General features: G+C 39.9%; 1 protein-coding gene across 5 annotated transcripts in view; it reads left to right on the forward strand.

The window, feature by feature from the left end:
• GALNT18 (polypeptide N-acetylgalactosaminyltransferase 18) overlaps positions 1-24,217 on the forward strand; it is a 248,148-nt gene that overhangs the window by 101,211 nt on the left and 122,720 nt on the right. For all 5 annotated transcript variants that reach the window (XR_010070678.1, XM_063331769.1, XM_063331772.1 and 2 more), the window contains exon 3: positions 19,271-19,463. Coding sequence is in view for 4 of the 5 variants with exons in the window: in XM_063331769.1 (XP_063187839.1) it covers positions 19,271-19,463 (193 nt within the window). In the remaining variant the exon portion in view is untranslated. The remainder of the gene's footprint in view (positions 1-19,270; positions 19,464-24,217) is intronic.

The following is a 24,217-nucleotide window of genomic DNA, read 5'->3' on the forward strand; positions in this document are numbered from 1 at the left end:
ACATCTGCTGCTTGTAATACAGCGAGTGTTAGAGGCAGGTGGCTTGGAAACAGCGAAAGCGGCATCTTTAGTATTAACTTCTTGTGGGACAGGGACAGCGAGTAATTGAAGATTGTTGGTGATGCAAACTATCTGCTGATGCAGAGGAATTTGTGAAAAATGGCTGCTCTTAACGTCTTTGCTAATGAGAGGAAAGAGGATTTTTATTGTTTTTGTAGGCATTTCAGTGATGGCTGGTACTGAGTAGCTCAGAAGTGTAGCTTTATTTTAATACTCCTCCCAGGCAGGGGAAGCAATGCTATCCCTGTTTTACAATGGGAAAATGAGATCCATGGGGAGAACGTTCTCTCTTTTCTGTAAGTGCTCAGTTGTACAAAGATAATTAAGGAATTATTTTAGGCAGAAAATTAAATCCTCTTCTTCCTTTACCTTTGTTGAAGGATACTTTGAGAGGCAACAGGAGAAAATTACCCTTGGTGTAAGTTTCCAGTGCAACCATAATCCTCCACAGGAGGCTTTGGATGTGCTTGTGGACAGTTTGGCTCTTAAGTTTCAGCATTTTCTCCTTTTTCTTCTGGTCTGAGGCAACAGGTATCTTAGGAATAGCTCTTTGCATTGAAGGCTATGCACTTTTTTTTGGTGGAGTTGTTTCGGTATGTGAGTACTTACCCGGTGTTAGGCAGCTTAGCACGCTCCACGTGCCCATAGGTTGTTACTCTTTGCAGCAGTTTGAAAGCTGGCCGGAGTCAGCAAGTTGAGACGTCAGGAGGAGCAGACGAAAAATACTGAGAACGCATCATCAACACAAATAGGAAGTTCTACTTATGAAAATCATGTAAAATTAGACTGGAGAGTATATGGGAAAATAACAGTGCAAAGCTTCCACTGACTAGATGGAGCTAACAACCTAAATAAGTGGAAATCTGGTACCTGTGGTTCCGTTTCTGAGAGCATTGGGAAACTGTAGAATCTGGTGGTAGATGAAGCCAAAGAAGTGATGGTGGAAAAACAGACATCTGTTCCTCCACAACTTGCTAGGTCTTTGGCAGAGAAGTACTTAAGAAAGTGTTATCAGAGCAAATATATGTCAGGGAGGAACAGAACCTTCTGTAACAACATTCACTGGAGAAGAAACCATTCAAGATTGTGCTCAGTTTTCTGATTCTGAATAACCTACTCTCGTGGAAATTATATGAGATGAGAAAGGTCTCATCAATATTTCCTTGCTTGTATTTTTAAACTCCTGCATTGGCTTAGGTACAGCTGCAGAGACGCTAATAACAGTCAGAAGCACTCCTTCGCTGAACCTTTTAGGAGGCCACTATTCTGAAACTAGGATGGATGACAGTGTAGGAGTTCTCTTGGTATGGGTTTCTACTTCTTTGCAACAGTGTTTGGGTAATCACTGGCAAGCTTACTGGCCCTGGGTAGCATAACAGAAGCTTGCTATCTGGGAGCATTAAGCTCCTGAAAAAGAGACTTTTTTTTTTTTTTTTTCCTGGTGAATTACCTTAAAATACAAAAGCGACCCTGGAGTTAAATCTCCAACTGCCTTGTACACTGGCTGACCTCTTTCAGACAACGGCCGTTGACTAAATGTCAGTATGGGCCACAGAAGCAAACCTTGACATAACTTTTGATCTCAAGATCACACTGAGAAAGGCTGAGTCAACAACATGGAGAGGTGGATTGCATGTGCGCGTTTTAAAGCCAGATGGAAAGAGAAGCAGATTCATTGCAATGTTCTCAGCCAAATTGTAGCTCTGCTCGTGGCGAAAGCCATGCCTCCTCAGCAGGCTTCCCAAATCACTCTTCCCCAGTGACACGATGAAACACTGGGTGGGGACTTCTTTAGGAAACCTTTCCAGCTAGGGTTTGGAGATGCTGATTAGGACTAACACAATGAGCTTTAGTTCTCCTGTCGGGGAAATTACCTCCCACTTTCTAATTGGCTTCAATTTCTCTCATAGTTATTCCTTTTTCAGAGATTGCACTTAGAAAACAACTCGAGTAAAACAAAACATTGTATTAAAATATCCTGGCTTCCATTTCTTCCAGGTAAGACGTTTAATTCTCTGGCATTGCCACAAGCAAGGATTTGTTTACAAAATTCCTGGAGCCTTTACTGATTTTTGTCAATCTATGCCAACTGTGTTTAAGCCTCAAAGTATTAAAGGGCAGCTTTTCTCCAGGAGTGAAGCTTAATTGGAAACAAACTGTTAAGAATTTTCATTTGCTCTTAGAAAAAAATTATTTCCACTGTGAATGTAGAAAATCTTTGGTTTCATTGATGAATAGCTATTCTAGAGTAAAATCAGCTCCTCTCAAGTATTCTCTTCAGAGCTGGCTGCTTCTGGAATGTCTTCCTTCACTACTACTCTGCAGCTAATATTCTAACTCCTTTTGTAAAATGATTTGTCCGTTCTTTTCTTTTTCAAAAAGAATTTAATTAGCCCATCCCACCCTAGTGACTCATCAGTAATTAACTTGCAAGCCCTGCAGATTTCAAACACCTGCTGGGCAGGTGGAGCAAATGAAAAAAACACTGTGTTTCATTTTGTACATAACCTCAGGATTAATGAAATCTGTTATCGCGCATAACAGTTCCTAAAAGCAATATGTAAATTCAAATCTGAATGTCTCACAGTTCTCTGGTGTTTTATCAGAGTATATTCTTCTACTGTCTAACCTAATAGTCTCGGCTAAAAGTAACAATAATAAATAATATAATAATGAAGTCTCTGGTCCTCTATTATTAAAGGTATTCCACAAATTTGGTGAAAGTCAGTTTTCGTTACTCATTTTTTTTTAGTCATTTTGCTGATGTATGCTAACACTGCCAGATAATTCTGTTTCTATTTAGAACAGCTAGGATTAGTAACCACCCGTCTGGGATTATATGCATAGGAGATATCTGCTAAATGCACTCCTTTATTTAGTGCACAGACTGTTGGATCCAGGTCCAATTCTGCTCTCTTTTACAGTGGAACAGAAGAACCTGTAGAAAATACTTCTGTGCAATTACCTGAAATGTAACTGTGGTATCCTTCAGCAGATTTTTAAATTTAGGCAAATTCTACTCCCATCCATTTTAATATAGCTGAGATGACAATTTATCCTGTAATAGACTATTTTAAAATGTTCTTCTAGATCTTTATCTGGTACAAATCAGTAGCAGGACTTGTGCTCTCATTCATTTAAGCAGCTTTGTCATGGGTCCCAGTACAGCCTTGATGTGGGTTCAGATCACTTTACACAGGAGAGAGAAGTAAACCCGGATGGTTTGTATTGTGTAGAGATGCTCTTACTGCATAATGTTGGGTAAAGTGGAAGGACTTTTTCTGAACTGTTTAGAGAGGAAGGTCAGGCCTGTGGGGCTATTTTAAAGAGAACGTGTGGACATGTAAATCCAGGAGAGCGTTGAGAGCTGTGAATCACAAGTGGAAGAAGGTACTTCCTTGCAGCAGAAAGCGTGTGAGTCATTGTAGTCAAGACAAAGCTCTCGGCCCCTTACATTTTCTCTTGCCTGCCTGAGTGGTTTCATAATGGGCATGCTGACATCTGAGTGTCGCTTGTGTCCCGCCTGAAAGGTATGAGTGTGGTAAGATCCCTAAGTGTCTAGTAGTTAAGTTATTTCAGTCACTATTAGTAATGCCTTTCCAGGCTGTTTTGTGTTGTATGGTTTTTGATGGTTGTTTTGTTTTTTGTTGTTCCTTGTTTGTTTTTTCCGGAAAACACAAGAGAACATTAAATGTAATGATGTTTATCAAAGCACTTAAAAGATTTTTCTAGAGAAGCAACTTGAGAGTAAAAATGCATTTGCTGCAGAGTGCAGTCATCTTTTTGAAGCATATTGCAAACTTGATTAATTTAAGTTACATAACGATAAAAAACATGCATTTCTTTGATAAGATGTCCATCTGTGATTTTTGTCAAGTGTTTCTCCGGTAAATGGTAGGTTTGGACCATATTGGTGGTAAGCATAACTTGAAGAATAGGCTTTCTGCAGAAGTACTGTGGCTAGCTCGGTAAGTAACGGTCTTTCTGAGTAACTCAATAAGATATTGATGGTTTTGGAAGTGCTGTGCAGTGGGCACAGTACTCCTTTGCCCTGGCTTAAATTGGGGTGCAGTAATGCTGAGCACCATTGAAAGGATTGTAAACATTCCTTTCAGAGTCTCGATTTTAATCTTGGACAAAATGAACAACTGTTAATCTTAACAATTGTATTTCCCTTCAGGATGTTCGATACGCAGGGTTATTAGAAGGAAATAGAAAACTAGAAAATTCTTGTACTTGTGTAATTTCAAAATATATGCCCACTAAGATTTGGATTTTTTTTTTCCCCTTGTCCTTTTTGCTTTGTGGGACTATCAGAAAGTGATCTACAGGTGTGGGAAGAGGACAAAAAGAAAAGCGACATGGCTGAATTTTGGCAAACTATAACTTTGTTTTACATTGCAAGAAAGGTGATAAATTAAAAATTCCAGGAGATGTTTCTACTTATGTAGAAACATAAGTCTCATCTTTCTTCTGTGTTGGTTTAGCACAGTTAAAAGAGGTTGATTTGTGAATTTCTGCCCTTTTCAGTAATACTTCTCACACTGTAGTTGTGGTAGATCTGCATGGAAATCTGTAGTTCTATGGTGAAAAATTGCTAACTGAAGTGCCCATTGTGTCTTGTAAAATAGATCGAATTTTCCTTGATTTTTGTTCAGTTTCCTTTTTTTGGCAGCAATTTCAGTTTTTCTTGGATTCCTCATCTTTTTCTCTTGCTTTTTATTTTATTTTAAAACAGAATTTCTGTTTTCAACGGAAGTTTGATTCATTTTCTGATCTAGCTATAATTTTTTTTTCTTAAAATTCTGACAGGACTGTGATGACTTAAAAAAAAAACAAAAAAAAAACCAAACCAAACCAAAAAAAACCCCAAACAAAAACAACCGACCACTTCTGTATGTACCGTCTCTGTATGTCTTTAATTTCTAGTGTAAATCATAGTGGAATTTGTCATTTTGTAGCAATCAGCACCTGTTTAAGAAGCTCCTCCTATGTTGTAATCTTTTAGATCTCTTTCAACAATAACGATCATGTCACTGCACCTTTTTTCCCCACGTAATGATCGTTCACGGCTTCGTAACTTCCTGTCCATAAAACTGTACAGTATTTCTTCTGAGGAATCAACCTGGCGTGTTGTTCAGAAAAGTATAAAACATACAATTTTATCTCTTCGAACTGCTTAACAAATATTAAATCATTGAGCCTTGCTGTTCTGCTGGTTTTACTGATTTTATTGCCATATTTTCCAGAGAGAGACCTGATTGTGGATACAAAGATAGAGCTTTTAAAAACTGTGTCTGTATTCCTTTAATCTGAAGATCATATGCTTTAATGTGGAATGACACTCAGTGTCCAGTTCTTGCCTCATGTAATGGTCACCAAAGTCCGTGGGCAGTCGTATGCTCTGGTGAGAACCGAGCGCATCTTCTGCCTCTTGTCTTGAGGAATAACAGTGCTTATGGAGTTTTCCACTGTCATTCTTTCTTCATTACAGTCCAATCTTTAGAGGAATCTCATGACCCTGACAGTGGATAATGCTGCGGAGATACCCTCTTCATTCTTTTAATGTATTTATCAAATTTTGGAAATATTTGTGTGAACTCAGGAAAATGTACAATCTTTCTAATGGAGCAGAAGCCCACAGAGCTGACATTGGTCAGATGCTTCCATTCTTCACACAGCTGAAGCAGGGGAAGAGTAGAGTTAATCCAGCTTCAAATAAAACATATTTGTAAAAGTTATTCTGGATTTTAAAGTTGCAAAGGAAATGCAGAATGTTTTAAGTATTAAAGGCATTTTACCTGCAGTACTTAAAATAGCACAGAAGAGGATAAAACCTCAGGTAGTAGCTATTTCTCACAGTGCCATGTTGTAGGATAAACAGTTCATACAGCTGAGAACAGTAAACAAACCAAAGTATTTGCTGGGTATAATCTAGAAAATCCTCTTTGCCTTCTGTTTATGCAGACTGCTTGTTGTCTGCATGACTTACTGTCTTCTTTTAGCATGTTTTTGATTCACTATTGTTTTTCCAAAACTAAGTTAAAGATAAGTATAGCCTTACAGTGTTTACCAAATACCTGTTAAACCTGAGGACTTAATTTGATTTAATTTTCTTTACTTTTTCTTACTGTTTCAAGGAGAATTCATGACGTCTTGATAATCTCAGTTTATTATGGCTATTAACATTAGCACAAATACTTGGTATCAAAGATGGAGGAGTACTTTTAATTGGTAATTCATGTTTTTCTGCAGAGAAGCTATATTATGCTTAGTTTTTGTTTTCTATTGCAGTGTAGTTTGCAAATCTTTAAAATGTAGTTACTGCTGCTACATTTGTGTATGTCTAGTGCTTTAAGAATGATAAGAGCAATGGCAAATGGGGACGGAAGATGCTTTTACAGAAGTGTGCGTGTGCTTTTCTTCAAAACCGCCCTGTTCTTCAGATTTCGTCAGGTTTCATTTAAATCCGAATCTCTATCTGTTGGGGTAGCTTAGCAAAGATCTTGAATGTGTGAACTAACTCCAAGCATGTACAGTTATATCTGCAAGTGTTTGAAAACTACTTTTGAAATAGGAGCCCTGCCAAGCACAGGCCCACTTGCCAAAATGGCTGTTTACTGAGATGCCAGTGATACACTCTGGTGGAAGTGGTGAAACAGCTTACAGCATTTATCGTAATGTTGAAAGCATTTATGAAAAGAGAAAAGACTGTCTTGAGTCAGGGAGCTGCTGCTCTCTAGAATTTTTGTGTTTGTGAAGAAGGGGCCAAACAAAATTGCTTCGAGGACTGAATGGAAGTTGGTGAAGGAGAACAAATCTGAGGAAGCTCAGTACAGCCCAGTAAGCAGAGAAAATCTCATTTTATGTGATTACTGAAAGAGGAAGCCTATTTTTGGTGCTTTGAGTTGGGTGAGTATAGAAGAGAGCTAGTTCCCGTTTCCTTATGTGGACTTTACTTTTGGTGTAACTACTCAGTTTTATGTAAAAGTAAAAGCTGTACATATGACTCTAATTAGTGTCACAGCCTTACAGCTCTTGGCAAAATAAAGTTTTCAAAATAGTTAAGTGCTTTCGTGTTTACTTCAGGTGACATAGATTTGGGTTTATGATATAAAGCACTCTGAGCTTTTAAATCCTCTCAGCTGCGTAGATGCAAACTCCACTAATCCCAAAGAAAAATGTGGTCTGCTATTCATTAAATGCAGATGAGATTCCTTTTTTAGTAAGCACATAAGCAGATGCCTAAATTTAGGAACATGTGCAGTTACAATCTGTGGAATATTCCAAATCTTTTTATCTCCTTTCTTGCACTGGAACTCACTGTGCTTGTCTTTGAGAGGTCTCTAAGCCTAAGCCTTACGGTGGAACCTGGTTTATTTTGTTGCCTTTGCAGAGTGCTCTTTATATGTAGATTTTATTGACTGTACATCTGTACCCTTCAAGCTTGCTTTACAAACCTTTCCATACTTGCTGAGGATTGCTAGTGCCTAATGGATGCAACTATTTATTCAACTGTGGTGACAGGAGGATGTCATGAACAAGTATTTTCATTATTTTAGTAGCTAGGCTGGGAGGAATTGGTCGGGTGCTGCTGTGGAGACAGGAGGGGGCTGGAAGTCAACCTGGAATGGCCACTTCTTTCCCTGCCTCCCCACCCACTCAGTCCCATCAGTCCATCTGGAGGTCCATGGCCTTGCTACTGCTTCTCCTCCTTCTTTCTCTCAGAGGACCTCTGCACACCCTTTTGGCTTGCTGGGAGGAGGAGTGGAGAGGAAAGCTGCAGGACAGGGTTGGATCAGGAAGCTAGAGGGAAGTCTTGGTCAGGAGCAATAATTGCAGTAACCTGTCACCACGCAATGGGCCACTGGTGGAGAAAGTCATCCCCTTCCTTTTGAATAGGTAAAGTAGGTGATCTGCCACCCCAGGCAGCTGTCCACTCTGTTTATGACTTAAGCTGTCCTTAAGCCATGGTAATGAAACAAAAACCAAACAAACAAACAAAAAAACCCCGACCAAAAGTTATTTATCATCTAAACTTTATGTTAGTTCTAAATACAAAATAAGCTGGATTTTGAATCAAACTTTACATTCGTTAACCATTCTACCAGTAATGATAAAATTGCCTGTTGTAAAATGCAGTTCTTTTGGTTGGTTCCACAATGTGCAAGGTTCCACAAGAAGTTCCACGATGTGCAAGAACGGAACTAGGCAAGTTGGGAAAACTTTTAATGCCAGTTGCAGGAGGACTTTCGGCATGTAGGGGTTTTGTTGTGACCAACACGTCAGCTCCTTAACAAAGAATAAAAGAAGAAGGTATGGATTTTAATGGGCATGGGAGTGAAAGTTCTAAATAATACAGCAAGCTTCAACATTGACAATTTCATCTAGAAGTTGTGTATGTTAAATATGAAGTATCTGTAGAATCTGAGTGTCATCTTTGAAATGAGATTTTTAGAGGGCTCTGTGTCCACTGCTCACTCATCCTACAGTGGTCAGTGATGACATTTCCACTGTTTTCTGTGACAGTGGCGATTACAGAGAAGTAAAGATGTGGAAAAACTCCTGCCGCAGTACTGTATGAGAGATCCTCTTCCATCCAGTGGCAAAAATGGTGTGCATTCTGAGCAAAAATCTTTATAGCTTTAATCCAGTAACCATTAGTTACTGGTTTTACCAAGAATGTTCAGTTGTTGTTTCACATCCATTTACAAATAAAAAATGCTTGTAAAGGCAGTAGTGCAATTGCATAATACTAGGCCTTCCAAAAGTGATCTCCCGTGTTTTCCCTTATTTATTCCATGGTAATAAGGAAGTGAGAAAAGTAATTTTTAGAAATTCGGCTTTGTTACTGAGCATCAAATACAAGCAGTCTCTATTTCTGGCAGCTCTCTGTTTCCCCAGTGCAAATGGTCTCTCGTCTGTGAATTTCTGTTGTCTTCCACTCTTGCCTGGAAAAAAAATATGCAGTGTAACCAAGTTACCTAATGACGGCCTGCTAGGCAAGTATGAGGTTGTAGGCATGGAATTTGTTTGTTTGGCTGTTCTGTAAAATTAAGTTTTAATTTGTATATTCTTTTGTGTTTGTTTGTTTAGTGCTCACTATACTGAAATTTGATGGGAATTTTGCAAAATATTGTCACAAATAACTAAAAAGTGGCCATTCTGTGCAATAGCATGCTGTCTCTTTGGTCCAAGCCAAGAAACGTGTTAGGCCAGTGCCGTAACTCTCACAAAGCAACAGACACCAGAGATGATGAGCTTAAACTGGTTTAGCACTTTAGTTGACAATCTGATCTAGTCAGCATTGCAGGGGAGTTTATTCCTGTTAACCAGAACCATGACTTGGAACAAGACTATCATGCTGCTTATCTAAAAAATTAGATTGGTAATTGTGCCCATCTTATTCCTCTCTTTCGATTACGGGTCCCACTACCAGTTCATGACAGTTGCACTGTAGTTTCTAATGTTGAGATCTATGTATCACAAACTGAATGAAATAAGGTCACCAAATTAATTTTCAGGCAGGTTTTGGCAGATTATTATTGTATCATTAGACTATTATTCCAAAAACTGTTGCATGTTTTCCTACTGGTTGAGTTTAACTTAGCACTTTAAGTACAGAATTGTTTGAAATGAGAAAAATAATTTTGCAGTTTAAAATGTATTTCTTGTAATGAAACAACAGTAGTTCTTTAAGTGATAGTCAATAAACAATTCTTCTGACCACCCTTTATCTTGAAGGCCTGTAGTTAAGCAATGACGTGTTACCTTAAATGAACCCATGCTTTTTAAAAATCTGGTTTCCAAGTATGTGGAGAGATATTACTTTGGACAATCTTAAAAATGTGTTTTAGAAAGTCTGAAGATTTGGAACTTGGTACTCCTTAATCTTCAATATCCTTATAATGTATTTTTTGAAAATCAGCCTTTTACCCATTTGAGAAGACAAAATTGGTTTCTGTCAAAATACTGGTGTCAAGGGATACAGGAAATGCAGGGGATACTTCCAAGTGCAGTATTGGTACCTGTCAGAGAGCTCTATGTCTTCATCTGGTAAATATTATCAGAGGAAATTGATTGTACTTGAAAGTACGTATTTCCTTTGATAATCTTTTTTGAGTAAGTTAAAAGCTTTTACTCAGTTTCAGGTTGTCCAGGCTTGTAGTAACTTTATATTAACTGTGCCAGAATGATGCAGGGACCTGTCTAGCCTGATTCATATCCACGGCAAAGTTATGGCTAGAGGGGAATTTAATAGGCTAGTAGTGAGAAGGTATCTGGTAGAAACAACAAATGTCCAGGATTTATAGAGTATTCAGATCAGAATGGCCTAGTTCTAGTGTCTACGGGAGAAATATAGAGCCCTTACCAAGACCTTGTTCCTATAAAGTGTTGTTTATAGTTTAGTGTTTGCTTGGTGACATAATTTTACTTTTCTCCTATATGTTTTCTTACCCTTAGGAAATAACAACTGTAATAGAATTTGCTGGTTAATTAGCAGCTCATAAGTTTGCTGCTCGCAGTTCTGAGAGCTCTTTAGCAAGTTCTTAAGTCTTAAAAACTTCAGATTTCTCTTAGAAGACAAATTTTCCTGTTTCTTACACTGCCCTCTAGCGCTGAGCACGTTTTGAGAGTCATCTTCAAACATCTGTGTTCAGTGTAAAGTAACTTTTGTGTAGTGACTTTTTGGGAACTGTTAGGGTATCAAAGTCTGCCAAGGCAGGAAACGATTAACTTTTCTCTACATGAACACCTGTCCTTTTTGGGTGAACATACCCACATGTATATTAAGTAGAACAGGCAGAGTTTTGTAGAAATGGGACAAACATCCATTTGTCAAAACCCGAAAACTGCCTATGTTTGCAGCCTGACATCTCCACCAAACACCAATCAAATAAAATTAAGTTTGAGACACATAGCCCGGGTATGTGGAAGGTCTTGCAGTATTGTGTACCAGTCACCTGCAGCCTTCTGGGACCAGTGGCTTCCCCCATGTCTCCTCCTTGGGAGAAGCATCTGGATCTCTTACATTTCCAAGTGCCTTGATGCTGAGCAACGTGAAGCCGAGTCTTAGGTGACTCTTTACCAGAAGCGAGCTGCCCTCTGACATTTTCAGGAGCTGGATTGTCACTGCAACAATTCCCGTTCTGTTGCTACTCTACCTGTATTACTTGAAAACCAAACTTGCCATACCCAGGCTGTCCATTTGCTGTGTAAGAACTTGAATTCCTGTCACTGAATTTCAGTAAATACATGTTAGCATCCCTTTTTCAGTCTCTTGCAATATATTAACGCATTCCATTATTTCAGATCTGAGAAGACTTGATAATATGAACTTTGTAATTTGAATTCAAAGATCTCATGGATCTTTCTATCAGCAGACAGCTAATATACCCTGATGATTGTGAGAGGAGCCTGAAAGGAAATGACAAATCAGTACATTATTGAGAATATGTGGCACAATTAACTTAATCCCTTTATGAGCGTGCATTTGATAAATAAATACCTCCCCACAATCTTGTCTAGTGAACAGTCAATGGGAAAATCTAGGTAACGCGAATACAGGGGAGAATGCTGTGGAGACACATGGCAGCCCTGCCCTGGGGAGCAGATCAGGCTCTCTGTGTAGAGTTTGGGTGCGCTGGTGTCAACGTGTGGTGCCGGGGGAGACCCAGCTGGATCTGTTCCAGGCTTCTGCAGGGTTCCAGGATGGCTTGTTTGGCCAAAAATGAAAGAGGAAAAAAGCACAGAGCACTTTGGTAAAGATTCCAGACACCTCTCTCTGGCTCTTAGTTTATATCTACTTGTGTCATTCATACAGGGAAAATACTACTTGTAGTATTATCATGGTTTCTTGACAGTTAGCTTTTCAAGAAAGAATCACCTTTTTTTTGGCTTCTTTTTTTCCCATTCCCCGTCTGTCTGATCTGTCCAGTGTGGACACTAACTACGGAGTGTGCTGGACTATGCAAAGACTGGGTATTGAGTTGAATCCTCTCAGGGTGGTTGTGTGTTTTGTATGTAGTTTGGATCACATTTATGTTTTTTTAAGATTAGGGCTTCACTGCTTTTCGTGCTCTGTACAGACAGACTCTGACAGGCTCTGTCAGTCTCTTTGAGGAACCCTGACAACTTCAGTATGACTTACTGAGCTGTAAGTAAGCAGTGGTAGCAGAATTTAACTCACTTAGATATTTCACTTTTTCTTAGGTGCACTTCCGTTAAAGTCAGTTCTTTGGGAACAAAACTAGACTCTGACAAGAGGAATTAACTTGAATATTCAAAACAGTAAAATTCACTTTTTAGCACAAAACAATATTAACGTTGACACCTTGTCAGCAGTACTGTGATTTTTTTAGGGGGTGAGAGAATACCTAAAATAACCTTTCTGCGGGAGGCTCTGTAACTTCAGATTTTTGTCTTCTGAGTATACTTTTCTCCATGGCTGATGCAGTGTTACACCTTGGGGAGCTGCTTCTGCTGTTGCCTGTTTGTGTTTAATCACGCTGTACAAACAGGAGGTAGTGTTTTCATTTCAGAGGTTTATTCATCTGGTAGAGGATTTATAGCAGGGTCCTGCATGGGATCAGCCTTCCAAGGCAGGAATTGTCAGACTGTAATTATTAAGGATGCTGGTAACATGTTGCATTAATTACAACAGACTTTGAAATTAGGATTTCCCTCTGTGTATCTTCCTGTGTGACAAAATTTAGGTAAAGTTTTCACACTTCTAAAAACTGTATCAAGACTCGGCTCTATGACCCGATGGAAGTCTGGGATTAGAAACAGCCGCTGGCAAGAGGGTATAGATTACCTAACAGATGAAGGGCACGTGTAGAGGAAAAGGATGAAAGCATCCTTTCTTCCACAGAAAGCTGAAATGCTACTACCTGCAAGAAGTCGAATACAGGGTTTTTGAGTGCTGGGAGACAGAGCCCGAGGTCATTAGGCCTATGAAAAAGTTGGTACTTAAAATCTTAAAATCTTGAAATGATTCTCAGAGTACCAGCAGAGACAATCTAACACATAAAGTTGCTGTGAGCTTTTTTGTGATTGCCTCAAGAATCTGAAGGCTGCTGAGGTTGTGTGAGAAAGTCAGTCTTCAAATTATGGTACTCTTTCATAAAAGCATTTACTAGTTTATCCTGACTTTGCAAAAATCTGGCTGCTGAACATCAGAGAGAGCTGAGGTTTATTTTGTCTTTAATGATAGTCTACTTAGATTCGCATTGTGAATCCATCTTGTAAGGTAAGACGTGGTTACTGCATTAACTCTTCAATCATTGCATGCTCCTTCCTTTTGAGGCTGGTAAATCAAGGTGTCAAGCACTGGAGAACTCAGAAGAGCACATTATCAAAGCCTTTCTGCGTACATCCTGGCATCATTTCTGACTCATTTTTCTTTTGTGAGTGACCTGATACACCTGGGCATGTGTAGTTTTGCTCAATTATTGATGCCTTCTGCATGTCTTTAGCTGACATAGGGGTATTTTTGCTGACTTACTGCGTATCCCTTCTTGTTACTGGCACTTACTGAAATCAGCATATAAGTTTACACTGCAGATTTTGTAAAGCACTTCTGAGACCATGGAAGGCATTTGCACAATGTTTGATATGAAACACTGCCACTTTTGTGAGTAGGCCTGCAGTCAAATGAGGGGTAGAACCAAAACAAATCTTAAGTAATCTCTGAATCTGTCCCTGCAATTGTTTTTGCAACCCTTTTCTGGCTTGATCTTTTCTCTTAATTGTAAACATGTTCGTGGTAACCTTTGCTAGGAATAAATCTGAATGAAGCTGAAAAAAATGAGTACTTCTTAATGAGCTTGAAAGGTTTTTATGGAGATAGAGCTAATGATGTCATTGTGCTTTTCTGTTGAAGCTGTCTGTTTTGTTAGTCCCTTCTTTCTCAGCAGTGTTGTTCTGAAGAGAGTTTCTTTTTGAGGTATGCAATATGCATGTAAGTGAGGGGCTTTTTTACAAAAATTACTAATTCATTATGCAGAACCATATTCATTTAGTTACCATAAGGTAACTATGTTACCAGAATTTTCTCAGTTGTCATTAGGGATGGGCCTTTCCGCTCCCATTTTCTGTTGCATATTTTGATCCAGGTTCTTTACATCAAGTCCTTGGGGTTCTATTGGTAGAATGGTTCTTAACAGCTAGGGGGGCTGTTCTTGTATGATGAAACTTCAAGGAGAGACAGGCATGAGAAATCATGAAAAACATTACAACAGAGACAATTTAGCATCAGTCATAACCTGGAGAAAAGTTATGCGATGTACAGTTTAGGAAAATAAATAAAAGAAAAAAAAAAAGAGATAAAAAAGTCTATTACTGGTAGCAGTGGATGGTCCAAATTAAGGAACACGGAGGAGGATAAAGCACATGCAGTCTACTGACTTGTGAAGTACTGAACTCTTACTGTTTAAGGCTGTCTTTATGACCTCTTCTGTAAACCAAGTAGTTGTTAATTGCAGATATTGTATTGGAAAAGAGGACAGCTGATTTATTTTAAAGCTTAAAGGCTTCTATAGATGAATCATAATACAATACGAACAGCCACAGTGCCAATTATAGATTTAGATGCTAAATTGCTTTAAAAATTATTCCTTAATAGATGCTTTAGTATCATTGTGCCTTAGGTACCACTGAAATTAGATTGAATACAGCAATGTTTCTTACCCATTTAATCTACCAAATGCCAGCTGTTAATGTTATTACATGAGTTCACGAACTTATTAGTTAAGGCCATCGGAAACTTGAAGCAGCCTCTGATGTTCTCATGTTCTTTTTTAATTCTTGATAAGGAAGTATGAATGGTCAGGATCAGCACTTACATGGCAGATATACAAGAAATAGGTTGATGCAACATAAAATTATACTGGTGACAAAACTGAGGAAAGGCCACTGCTAAACCTTTGCATAGCCAATGCATCGGTGCTGTTTTGGTTCTGAAACAGAGAGATGCATTTGTTGGGTAGAAAACATCCCCATGTAATTAAATAATTACATTATGCAAAAGGTAATTAAATAATTATATTTTGCCAAGATGCTTGAAGACTGCTACAATTACAGTGGATACAATAGTCTTCATTTCCTTCCTTTCGCAATTTAAGAATGCTGTTGTAAATTAAGTGGTTGTTCTGAACTACCCTGGAAATAATTGCATTTTCATGGTGGGTAGAACAATTTCTGTGCCGTTATTAGCTGTTATCAAATGATGCTATAAATATGCTTGGTGGTAATCAAGAAAATCCTGTCCTAAGTTCCTTACTGTCTGATCAGGTTTTTTTAATCATATTGTTCTTTGAATAACAGTTGTATGAGTTGCCTTATGAAAACTGTCAGAGACAAAGACGTATTGAGAAAAACTAACAAAGCATAGGTTATAAATAGATAACAAAAGAAGGAAGGGAGAGGAAGGAAAGGGATACACTGGTGCACTACAGCAGAACACACAGATTAGTAAAAGGAAATGCGTAACTTCTGATGGAGTAGGGTCTGTCTTGTTACTTCTGACCCATTGCTTGTCTGCAGTTTCTTAATAATAAGGGATAGACATTTTGTTGTCAGTTTGCTGCTTGGTTGTACACCCTCTGAAGAAAGCATATATTTAATTTATTACCAATTAAAACAAACATTTCATTACTAACTTGGGTATTAAGAAACAAAGACAATTTGGGGCACCTCCAACTCTCCTGACCTTGGTCTTCTCTCGTTTTCTTCTTTCCTCTGTTGTTCTCTGTGCAGCTCCGTTGTACCCTTGTTGCCTTGTCATTTTCTGCCCTTTGTTTTTTCACAGAAGTGGCCAGTAGTGAGTCTGTTGGGGAAGTGGCTACATCTGACACAGGGCAGCACCTGACCTTCTCCCACAGAGGCCACTCCTGCAGTCCCTCTGCAACCCAAACTATTTTGCTATTTGTGCCTAACACACTAGAAAAGACTATTGAAATCGGTGCATTTGGGTGTTTCATTACAAGGGCAGTATTAATGCAAGTTAATTCATGCTTCAATTTCTAATAAAATATCTTCTATTACTAGGAGAGAATTGGTTCAATGTCATGTACAATCTGTGTCTTCTGATTGGTGTCTCTCAGTCTACATAATGAGCAATAGGAAGAGGAGAGTGAATTTCCATCTTGGAGGCTGCAGTCAGTGAGATCAGATGAAGCAATAGATTTCATAATAATGTTAATTGCATAACCAGTAAACATGGTCCGTAAAGTATGAGTTAAAGACATGCAGATGCTCATGGAAAACAAGCTGTGAGTTTTTTTCACTCAGGTAAGCAGTGTGTGACCAACCCCATGCTGATGCTATGACCAGCCAGGCTTCTGGAAGGAGACTTCCTCAGCCCAGGTGTCCAGCCAGCTGACATCTGGGTGATTTATCTCTGGTACCAGTTGACTGATTTAGTGGGAAAGCGTCAGTTAATACCAGCCTCCAGTCTGTGTAGAGTGCTCCTCTTTGCATGGTGTGAAAAGTTAATGTGGAGAAGACCCTGTGTTAGCATTTGCAGCAACGTACTGTGGGTGGTAAGCTTTCTTCCCACAGGAAAAATGGAACTGATCTTTTGTTTTTAGTAACAACTGAGCAGATAAATGTGCCTACCTTAGTATTGCTTCAGGCAGTACTACTTACTGGCTCACCTTTGAGCCTTAACTTCCCATGATCATTCTGCAATTGTAGAAGCAAGTGGTAAGAAGAACGGGCTGTGAGACTTCAGGCCAAGATCTGTTTTCAGAGACTAAGTCATCAAGTATGCTTTTTGATTAGTCAAAAGGCAGCTGATGGTCTTATAATAATTGTTTTTATTTCTTGTGAGAGACCTCCTGAATAAAGTCACTTCCCTCAAGGGTTTTCAGACAAATAAAGACAAGAAAGACTTTGTCATCAGAGATGTGTGCTTAATTCCATTGATTAGAATTTTAATTGAAAAGTTTTGCTAATGCTTTTTTCCTGTAGAGCAACGTATTGAAATAACATGTTTGCTTAGTATACAAAAAATGGCTGTATTTGGCAAGTGGTTTATTAGAGCTGGTAAACTAAACTCACAGATATCCATTGCTGGAAAATCTTAGTCCAGTAACCTGGATTACTGAGAGTTTTTTCAATCAGAAAGCAGCAAGAGATTCGTAGATCACTTTAAGAAATACTCTTGCCCACAAAATGATTGGATAAAACTCAATAGATACAGAATAGATTGAAAAAATATTTGCATAGTTTCCTCGATTAGCATGAATGTACACGTTCTTGAAAAGTGCCAAGCAACATTAATTTCTACGCACCAGGATTGGGAACATACCTGATCTAAATATCTCGTATGATGTGAAGACAGTTTGTGAGTTTCTTTTTGTAAATTCAAGTTGGTTTCGTGGAGACCACATAGTTGTCAAAGAACAGATAGAGGTACCTGTGACTTTCTCCATTGCTGTGATTTTTGGACTGGTATTTAAAAACTGTTCTGCCTTTCTCAAGTTAGGACCTTCTAAAATGATCTGAATTTATCAAGCTTTCTCAATTTCCATTGCAAAGTTGTATGTAAACTCCCAAGCTCCACTCTGTCACATTTGTCTGTGTGATAGCAAGGTTTGGCGTGTCTTTCATCTTTGAAGAGCTGGAGCCAATTCCAGGATTCAGGCTGGGAGGCCGTACTTAGACAAGCAAAAAAACATTACCTATTTACAGAGGTTGGAATGTAATGCAGGGAAGCAAATGTCATTAGTTTCCTGTCAGTATTGTCGGGGGGGAAAGGAAAACATCTTGAATAGATCAAACAACTTAATCTTCTCAATTTATGTTTTTGCATTTTGGTTTCTTTTTAGTAACAGATCAAAGAATGTGCTTTGTGGCATTCTTTGGGCGTCACAATTCTGGTAGTATGCACTATTAGTACATGCGCTGTTCTCTTTAGGTGTTTCCACGCGGCTGCCTTAAGCCAGCTGTCAGGTCTGTAGGTGATTGCGTGGGTACTGAGGAGGACTTTGCACACAGTTTCTGCCTGTTGGACCCATTTGAAGACTTTCCAAAGATTCTCTTTTATTTACCTAAGTCTCTGTGAGTTGTGGTTTGTGAATTTAGCTCTTCGGAAATGAGAGATTTTATTTAGTTTGTTAGTTGTTAATGGCTATGGAGGCTGTTCATAAATAGTTAGGACTTCCAGAAAACCAAGGGTTTTTTTCTTTGTGAGTCAATAGTTTCTGATGACAAACTGGGGTCAAGTAAGGCATTTGATCTTTCTTTATTAGTGTACTGTATATCATAAAGCATTTACAGAGGGTGGGTTTCTCTGTGTTAGATTGTGTAGTCACCCGAGTAAAGGCTGAAGGGCTGGTTGGAGGGATGAGATAGCACTGATACAGAGATCCTTACAAGTCACCTTGAACAGACTTCTTGAGCAACTCAGTATTGAGAACGAGTGCTGTGATTTCATTGTACTGGAAATCTTCTTAAACTAAGTTCTAGGTATATAATTTCCCATCTTCTCTATTTGTTGCAGAAGCCAGATCCTGTAGCATTGTGGAACAAAAGCATTTTATAATGACACAAATATTAAAAAGTGGCAATCCCAGTAGTATCATTGTAAATTCAAATAGCCTGGATTGGTAAACTGCACCATAAAATTATTGTGTGACTGAAACTGGTTTGCTATTTAAACATGGGTGCCAAGTGCAGTGAATTTTTTCTCTCTGTTGAACATGTAGTTTCAAAGAACTTATTTTGCACAAAAACTTCAGCAGCCATTTTGTGTGTTCTGTACAGACTCTTTCTTCTCTTCCTTTGTCTTTGTTTTTCCCCTTCAAAACTTTAATCTTTTTCTGGCAAGATAATTCAGGCTGAAATTAAATAGTTCATCTTTGTATATAAAACCAGAATAACATTCTTGTTGTCTGATAAGAATCCTTTTGAAATTTAATTCATTTAGATTTATCAGTCCCGGCCTTCAGTGTGATTGTAATGAAAAATAATTGTTTTTAACTGTATTTTGAATATTAAATTTTGGGCCTTAAGTGCTAATAGTTAACACTGTCACAAGAGATGAAGGACATGTTATGTCAAGACTTACAGGCTGCTGTAAGCCGGCAGCATGTGCTGTTCTGTGTGGTGTTCTCCCTAAAGTCACGCTTTTTAAAGTAACGTACCCTAGAGCCTGTTGGAATGAAAGTCTAAAATTGTTTCTTTTTGTCTTTGTCTCTTGTAGAAGCTCCACCAAAACTGGAAGAAAATCCTGCTGAAGCATTCACTGACTCATCTCTCTTTGCTCACTGGGGCCAGGATCTCAGTCCTGAAAACAGACGTATCGCACTGAAGCAGTTCCAGTATTACGGCTACAACGCTTACCTGAGCGATCGCTTACCACTGGACAGGCCCCTGCCTGACCTTAGGCCTAACGGGTAAGTGCGGTCGTTCAACACGTTTTTGTAGGTTCTGAGTTGTAGAGTCTGTTAGTTCTTTTTCACCAGGAGGTCTTGTATTGTGTGATCACATAGAAGGTAGTTTACATACGATGGCCAGAACAAGTAATTTCTATCAACTATATGAAGGTTGGAGGTTTCAAATGTTTCCTGACACACCGGAGTGCCCAAATTAAGTCCTATTAAAATCCCACTAAGTATCCATTAAAAAAGTTCCCCAAGATCCTTTGGAACCGTAATCTCACCTACAATTTATATTACACAGCAAGTGTTTTACTGCTAAAAGAGCAACCTTCTTATGTTAAATTTCAGTTTTATCACAAGAAAATAATAAGTGCTCTTTTTGAAAGCCCCCAGCTGTCTGATAAAGATCAGTAAGCAGGTGAAACTGTTAAGCTCCAGCGATGAAATGTGCCGTTTAGTCAAGCAGCGTGTAGCGGCTGAAAGCCCACGGAGCTTCCTTTACTGGGCTGTTCTCTGCTGGGAATCATGCATGTCAGGCAGGGTAAATACATCCACTGTTATTCCACAGTGGCTTGGTGAGATGGATGGGACCAAGGGAGTGAACGACCTTCCTTTTAGTGCATTTGAGGCCTGTTCTGGTAGGACCATTTTACAGAGACAGTTAATGCTCAACTCTTTTCAGCCTTGGTGATACATCTTATCCTTTGACCAAATAGCAGCTCTGGGGATGGGGAAATGAGTGGAGGGAAAACTGCTTTTTTTGCAGCTCACAAAAAAAAAAAAATCTTTAAAATAAACATCATGGGTACTTACTGAATTGAACCAGTAACCAAGATGTGAAAGGTTTCTTAGTTCCTTGCCAATTCCAAAAGCAATCCAGATGTGATCTTAGTCACTTACTTTAACCAAATGTTTTAATAACTAAGCAGTAAGCAGTATGTTTTACCCTGTATTAAGTTGTCTGATATTAATGAAAAGATATGAACGCTATTCCAGGCAACACTTCAGCAATTTTTAATATATTTATGCTATATATTATTATATATCACAGTTTAGAAATATTTATGTTGTGGATTGGCTGAAATTATGACTTTAAGGAAATCAAGGTCCATACAGTTATATTTGTATTTTGGTTAAATTAGTTTAGCACTGTCTGTAAGGACACTCTTCCTTTTTTTTTTTTTTTTGTTGTAAACTAATTCAGAGGAAAAATAAATCTTCTGTAAGTAACAAGACATCAATGACAGAAATGTGTCTGTTCTTATATCTCTTTTGAAATGACTCTCCTGAACGATTTAAATCTAAATTTTTTATAGCTATGGGTTTTAAAAATTAAAAAGACAGAGAAAATGAATGTTACTGTAGCTGAAAGAAATAAATTAGCGTTGGGATTTTAAAAGAAACTCCAGTTAGAAATGAATCACGATCCTAATTTTTGTGAAATTTTTGATCCTTAGTTAACTATCTGCCAGAAACGTGTTAGACATTACAATGTGTTTATGGATGTATGCGTACAAAATAACGGCTTAGTTATGGTAGCTCAGGAAGACTCCCCCCTCCCCGCATCCTTTATCATGGTTCAGGAGCAAGTAGGTAATCTGACACTGAAATGTACTAAATTCTGATACTGAGGGAAATGAGGAGTGTTGTCAGGTAATACCTACACTGTTTGCTGTATATATGGCACCCTGTGGTATTCAGGGTATTCTGAAAATCATGCTGCTGAAAAAAGAATTCCCACTCCTGATATGCAAATTCTCATTTGTGTGAGAGCACACACATGACTATTGTGGGGAAAAAACCCCTACCCAGCAAGAGTATATTTTCCACTATAATAATTTCTAGGATTTGTAGCACCTATTTTTAAAGCCAATTGCATTAGTCACTTCCAGAGTCTATATAGATGTATTTAAGTTATCCATGGGCAGATACTAGGCTCAAGCAGCACAGCACGAAAGCCAGGGACAGCTTGGTCTGAAGAGAGCACATAGAAAGTGGCATGGAGACAGAGTTAACCAACTTTGTTGGACCTTAGTCGGTTGCGGTATTCCTGTTCTGACTAGAAATGCACGAAAGCACAGATATGACAGAGGTACCACAATAGCTCTGGATGGAGTCAGCCCAGGTCTAACCCAGCTCATTAGCCTGCATTCAGCAGTGGTTCTGCAAGAGTCAGCATGACATTGGAATCCCAGCAAAGGCTTGTGGGCAGGTAGCTAAAGGACTGGAATTCATATCGTGTCTGGGCTCAGGTCTGGTCTATCATCTGAATTTATATATGAAGTGTAGTAAGTTGGAAAGACAACAGAAGTATACACATAACCGAAGTCTAATGTAATTCATATATGTTTCGCCCCAGTTGAGACCAGGAGAATTAAGTGATCTGACAGGAGTGTGTGGTGTTAGCAGCCCCTTTTACATCATACTGATATGACATGAGCCTACAAGGGGAAGTGCCTTGCTAGACCTACTGTTCACAAACAGAGAAGGACTAGTGGGAGATGTGGTGGTCGGATGTCGTCTTGGGTTTAGTGATTATGAAGTGGTCAAGTTTTCAATTCGTAGCAATGTAAGGAGGGGGTTAGCAAAACCTCCACCTTGGACTTCCGGAGGGTGGACTTTGGCTTGTTCAGGACAGAAGGGCAAAGGGGTCCAGGAAGGCTGGACGCTCTTCAAGAAAGAAATCTTAAAGGCCCAGGAGCAGGCTGTCCCCAAGTGTCACAAGTCTAAAGGGCGGGGAAAATGTCCAGTCTAGGTGAATAAGGAACTTCTGATGGGTCTTAGGAATAAAAGGAGGGTTTACCACCTTTGGAAAAAATGACAGGCAACTCAGGAGGAGTACAGAGATCTCGTTAGGTTATACAGAGAGAAAATTAGGAAGGCAAAAGCCCAGCTGGAGCTCCACTTGGCCGCTAACATTAAGGACAACAAAAAAAGTTTTTATAAATACATCAACAAAAAGAGAGCCAGGGAGAATCTCCATCCCTTACTGGATGCAGGGGGGAAAGTTGCAACCAAGGACAAGCAGAAGGCTGAGATACTTAATGCCTTCTTTGCCTCCGTCTTCAATAGTCAGACCAGCTATCCCCAGGGTGTTCAGCCTCCTGAGCTGGAAGATAAGGATGGAGAGCAGAAGAACCCACCCATAATCCAGGAGGAAGTAGTCAATGATCTGCTTCTGCACCGAGACACACATAAGTCTATGGGGCCGGATGTGATTCACCCAAGAGTACTCAGGGAGCTGGCAGGAGAGCTCACCAAGACTCTCTCCATCATTTATCCACAATCTTGGTCAGCAGGGGAGGTACCAGATGACTGGAGGGTGGCTAATGTGACGCCCATCTACAGGAAGGGTCGGAAGGAAGATCCCGGGAGCTACAGGCCTATCAGCCTGACCTCGATACCAGGAAAAGATCATGGAGAGGATCATCTTGAGTGAGCTCTCACGGCAAGTGCAGGGCAGCCAAGGGACGAGGGCCAGCCAGCATGGGTTTAGGAAAGGGAGGTCCTGCTTAACCAACCTGATCTCTTTCTCTGACCATGTGACCCGCCTTCTGGATGCGGGGAAGGCTGTGGACGTTGTCTGTCTGGACTTTGGTAAGGCCTTTGACACCGTCCCCCACAGCATTCTCCTGGAGAAGCTGGCAAATCATGGCATAGACAAGTGTACTCTGTGCTGGGTTAAAAACTGGCTGGATGGCCGTGCCCAGAGAGTTGTGATTAATGGGGTGAAATCCTCTTGGTGGCCGGTCACCAGTGGTGTCCCTCAGGGCTCAGTTTTGGGGCCAGTTTTGTTTAATATCTTTATCGATGATCTGGATGAGGGGATGGAGTGCACCCTCAGTAAGTTTGCAGATGACACCAAGCTAGGTGGGAGAGTTGATCTGCTTGAGGGTAGGAAGGCTCTACAGAGGGACGTGGACAGGCTGGATCGATGGGCCAAGGCCAACTGTATGAGGTTCAATAAGCCAAGTGCTGGGTCCTGCATTTCTGTCACACCAACCCCGAGCAACACTACAGGCTTGGGGAAGAGTGGCTGGAAAGCTGCTCTTTCCAGAGAGCAGAAAAGGACCTGGGGGTGCTGGTGGACGGCCAGCTTAACAGGAGCCAGCAGTGTGCCCAGGCGGCCAAGAAGGCCAACAGCATTCTGGCTTGTATCAGGAATAGCGTGGCCAGCAGGAGCAGGGAAGTGATCGTGCCTCTGTACTGGGCACTGGTGAGGCCTCACCTCGAGTACTGTGTTCAGTTCTGGGCCCCTCTGTACAAGAGGGACATTGAAGTGCTGGAGCGTGTCCAGAGGAGAGCTACCAGGCTGGTGAGGGGTCTGGAGACCAGGTCATATGAGGAGAGGCTGAGGGAGCTGGGCATGTTTAGCTTGGAGAAGAGGAGTCTGAGGGGAGACCTCATTGCCCTCTACAACTACCTGAAAGGAGGCTGGAGAGAGGTGGGTGTTGGCCTCTTCTCCCAGTGAATAATGACAGGACCAGAGGAAATGGTCTGAAGCTGCGGCAGGGGAGGTTTAGATTCGATATTAGGAAGAATTACTTTACCAAAAGAGTGGTCAGGCAGTGGAACAGCCTGCCCAGGGAGGTGGTTGAGTCACCATCCCTAGAGGTATTTAAGAAGTGTGTAGATTTGGCACTTCAGGGCATGCTCTAGTGGCAGAGATTGTTGGTTGTTTGGTGGGACTCGATGATCTCAAAGGTCCTTTCCAACCATGAAGATTCTATGACTCAGCCTTGACCACCTTTCTGCCTGCAGTCCTCTGA

This window comes from Chroicocephalus ridibundus, chromosome 4 (assembly GCF_963924245.1).
Source record: "Chroicocephalus ridibundus chromosome 4, bChrRid1.1, whole genome shotgun sequence".
Classification (NCBI taxonomy): domain Eukaryota; kingdom Metazoa; phylum Chordata; class Aves; order Charadriiformes; family Laridae; genus Chroicocephalus; species Chroicocephalus ridibundus.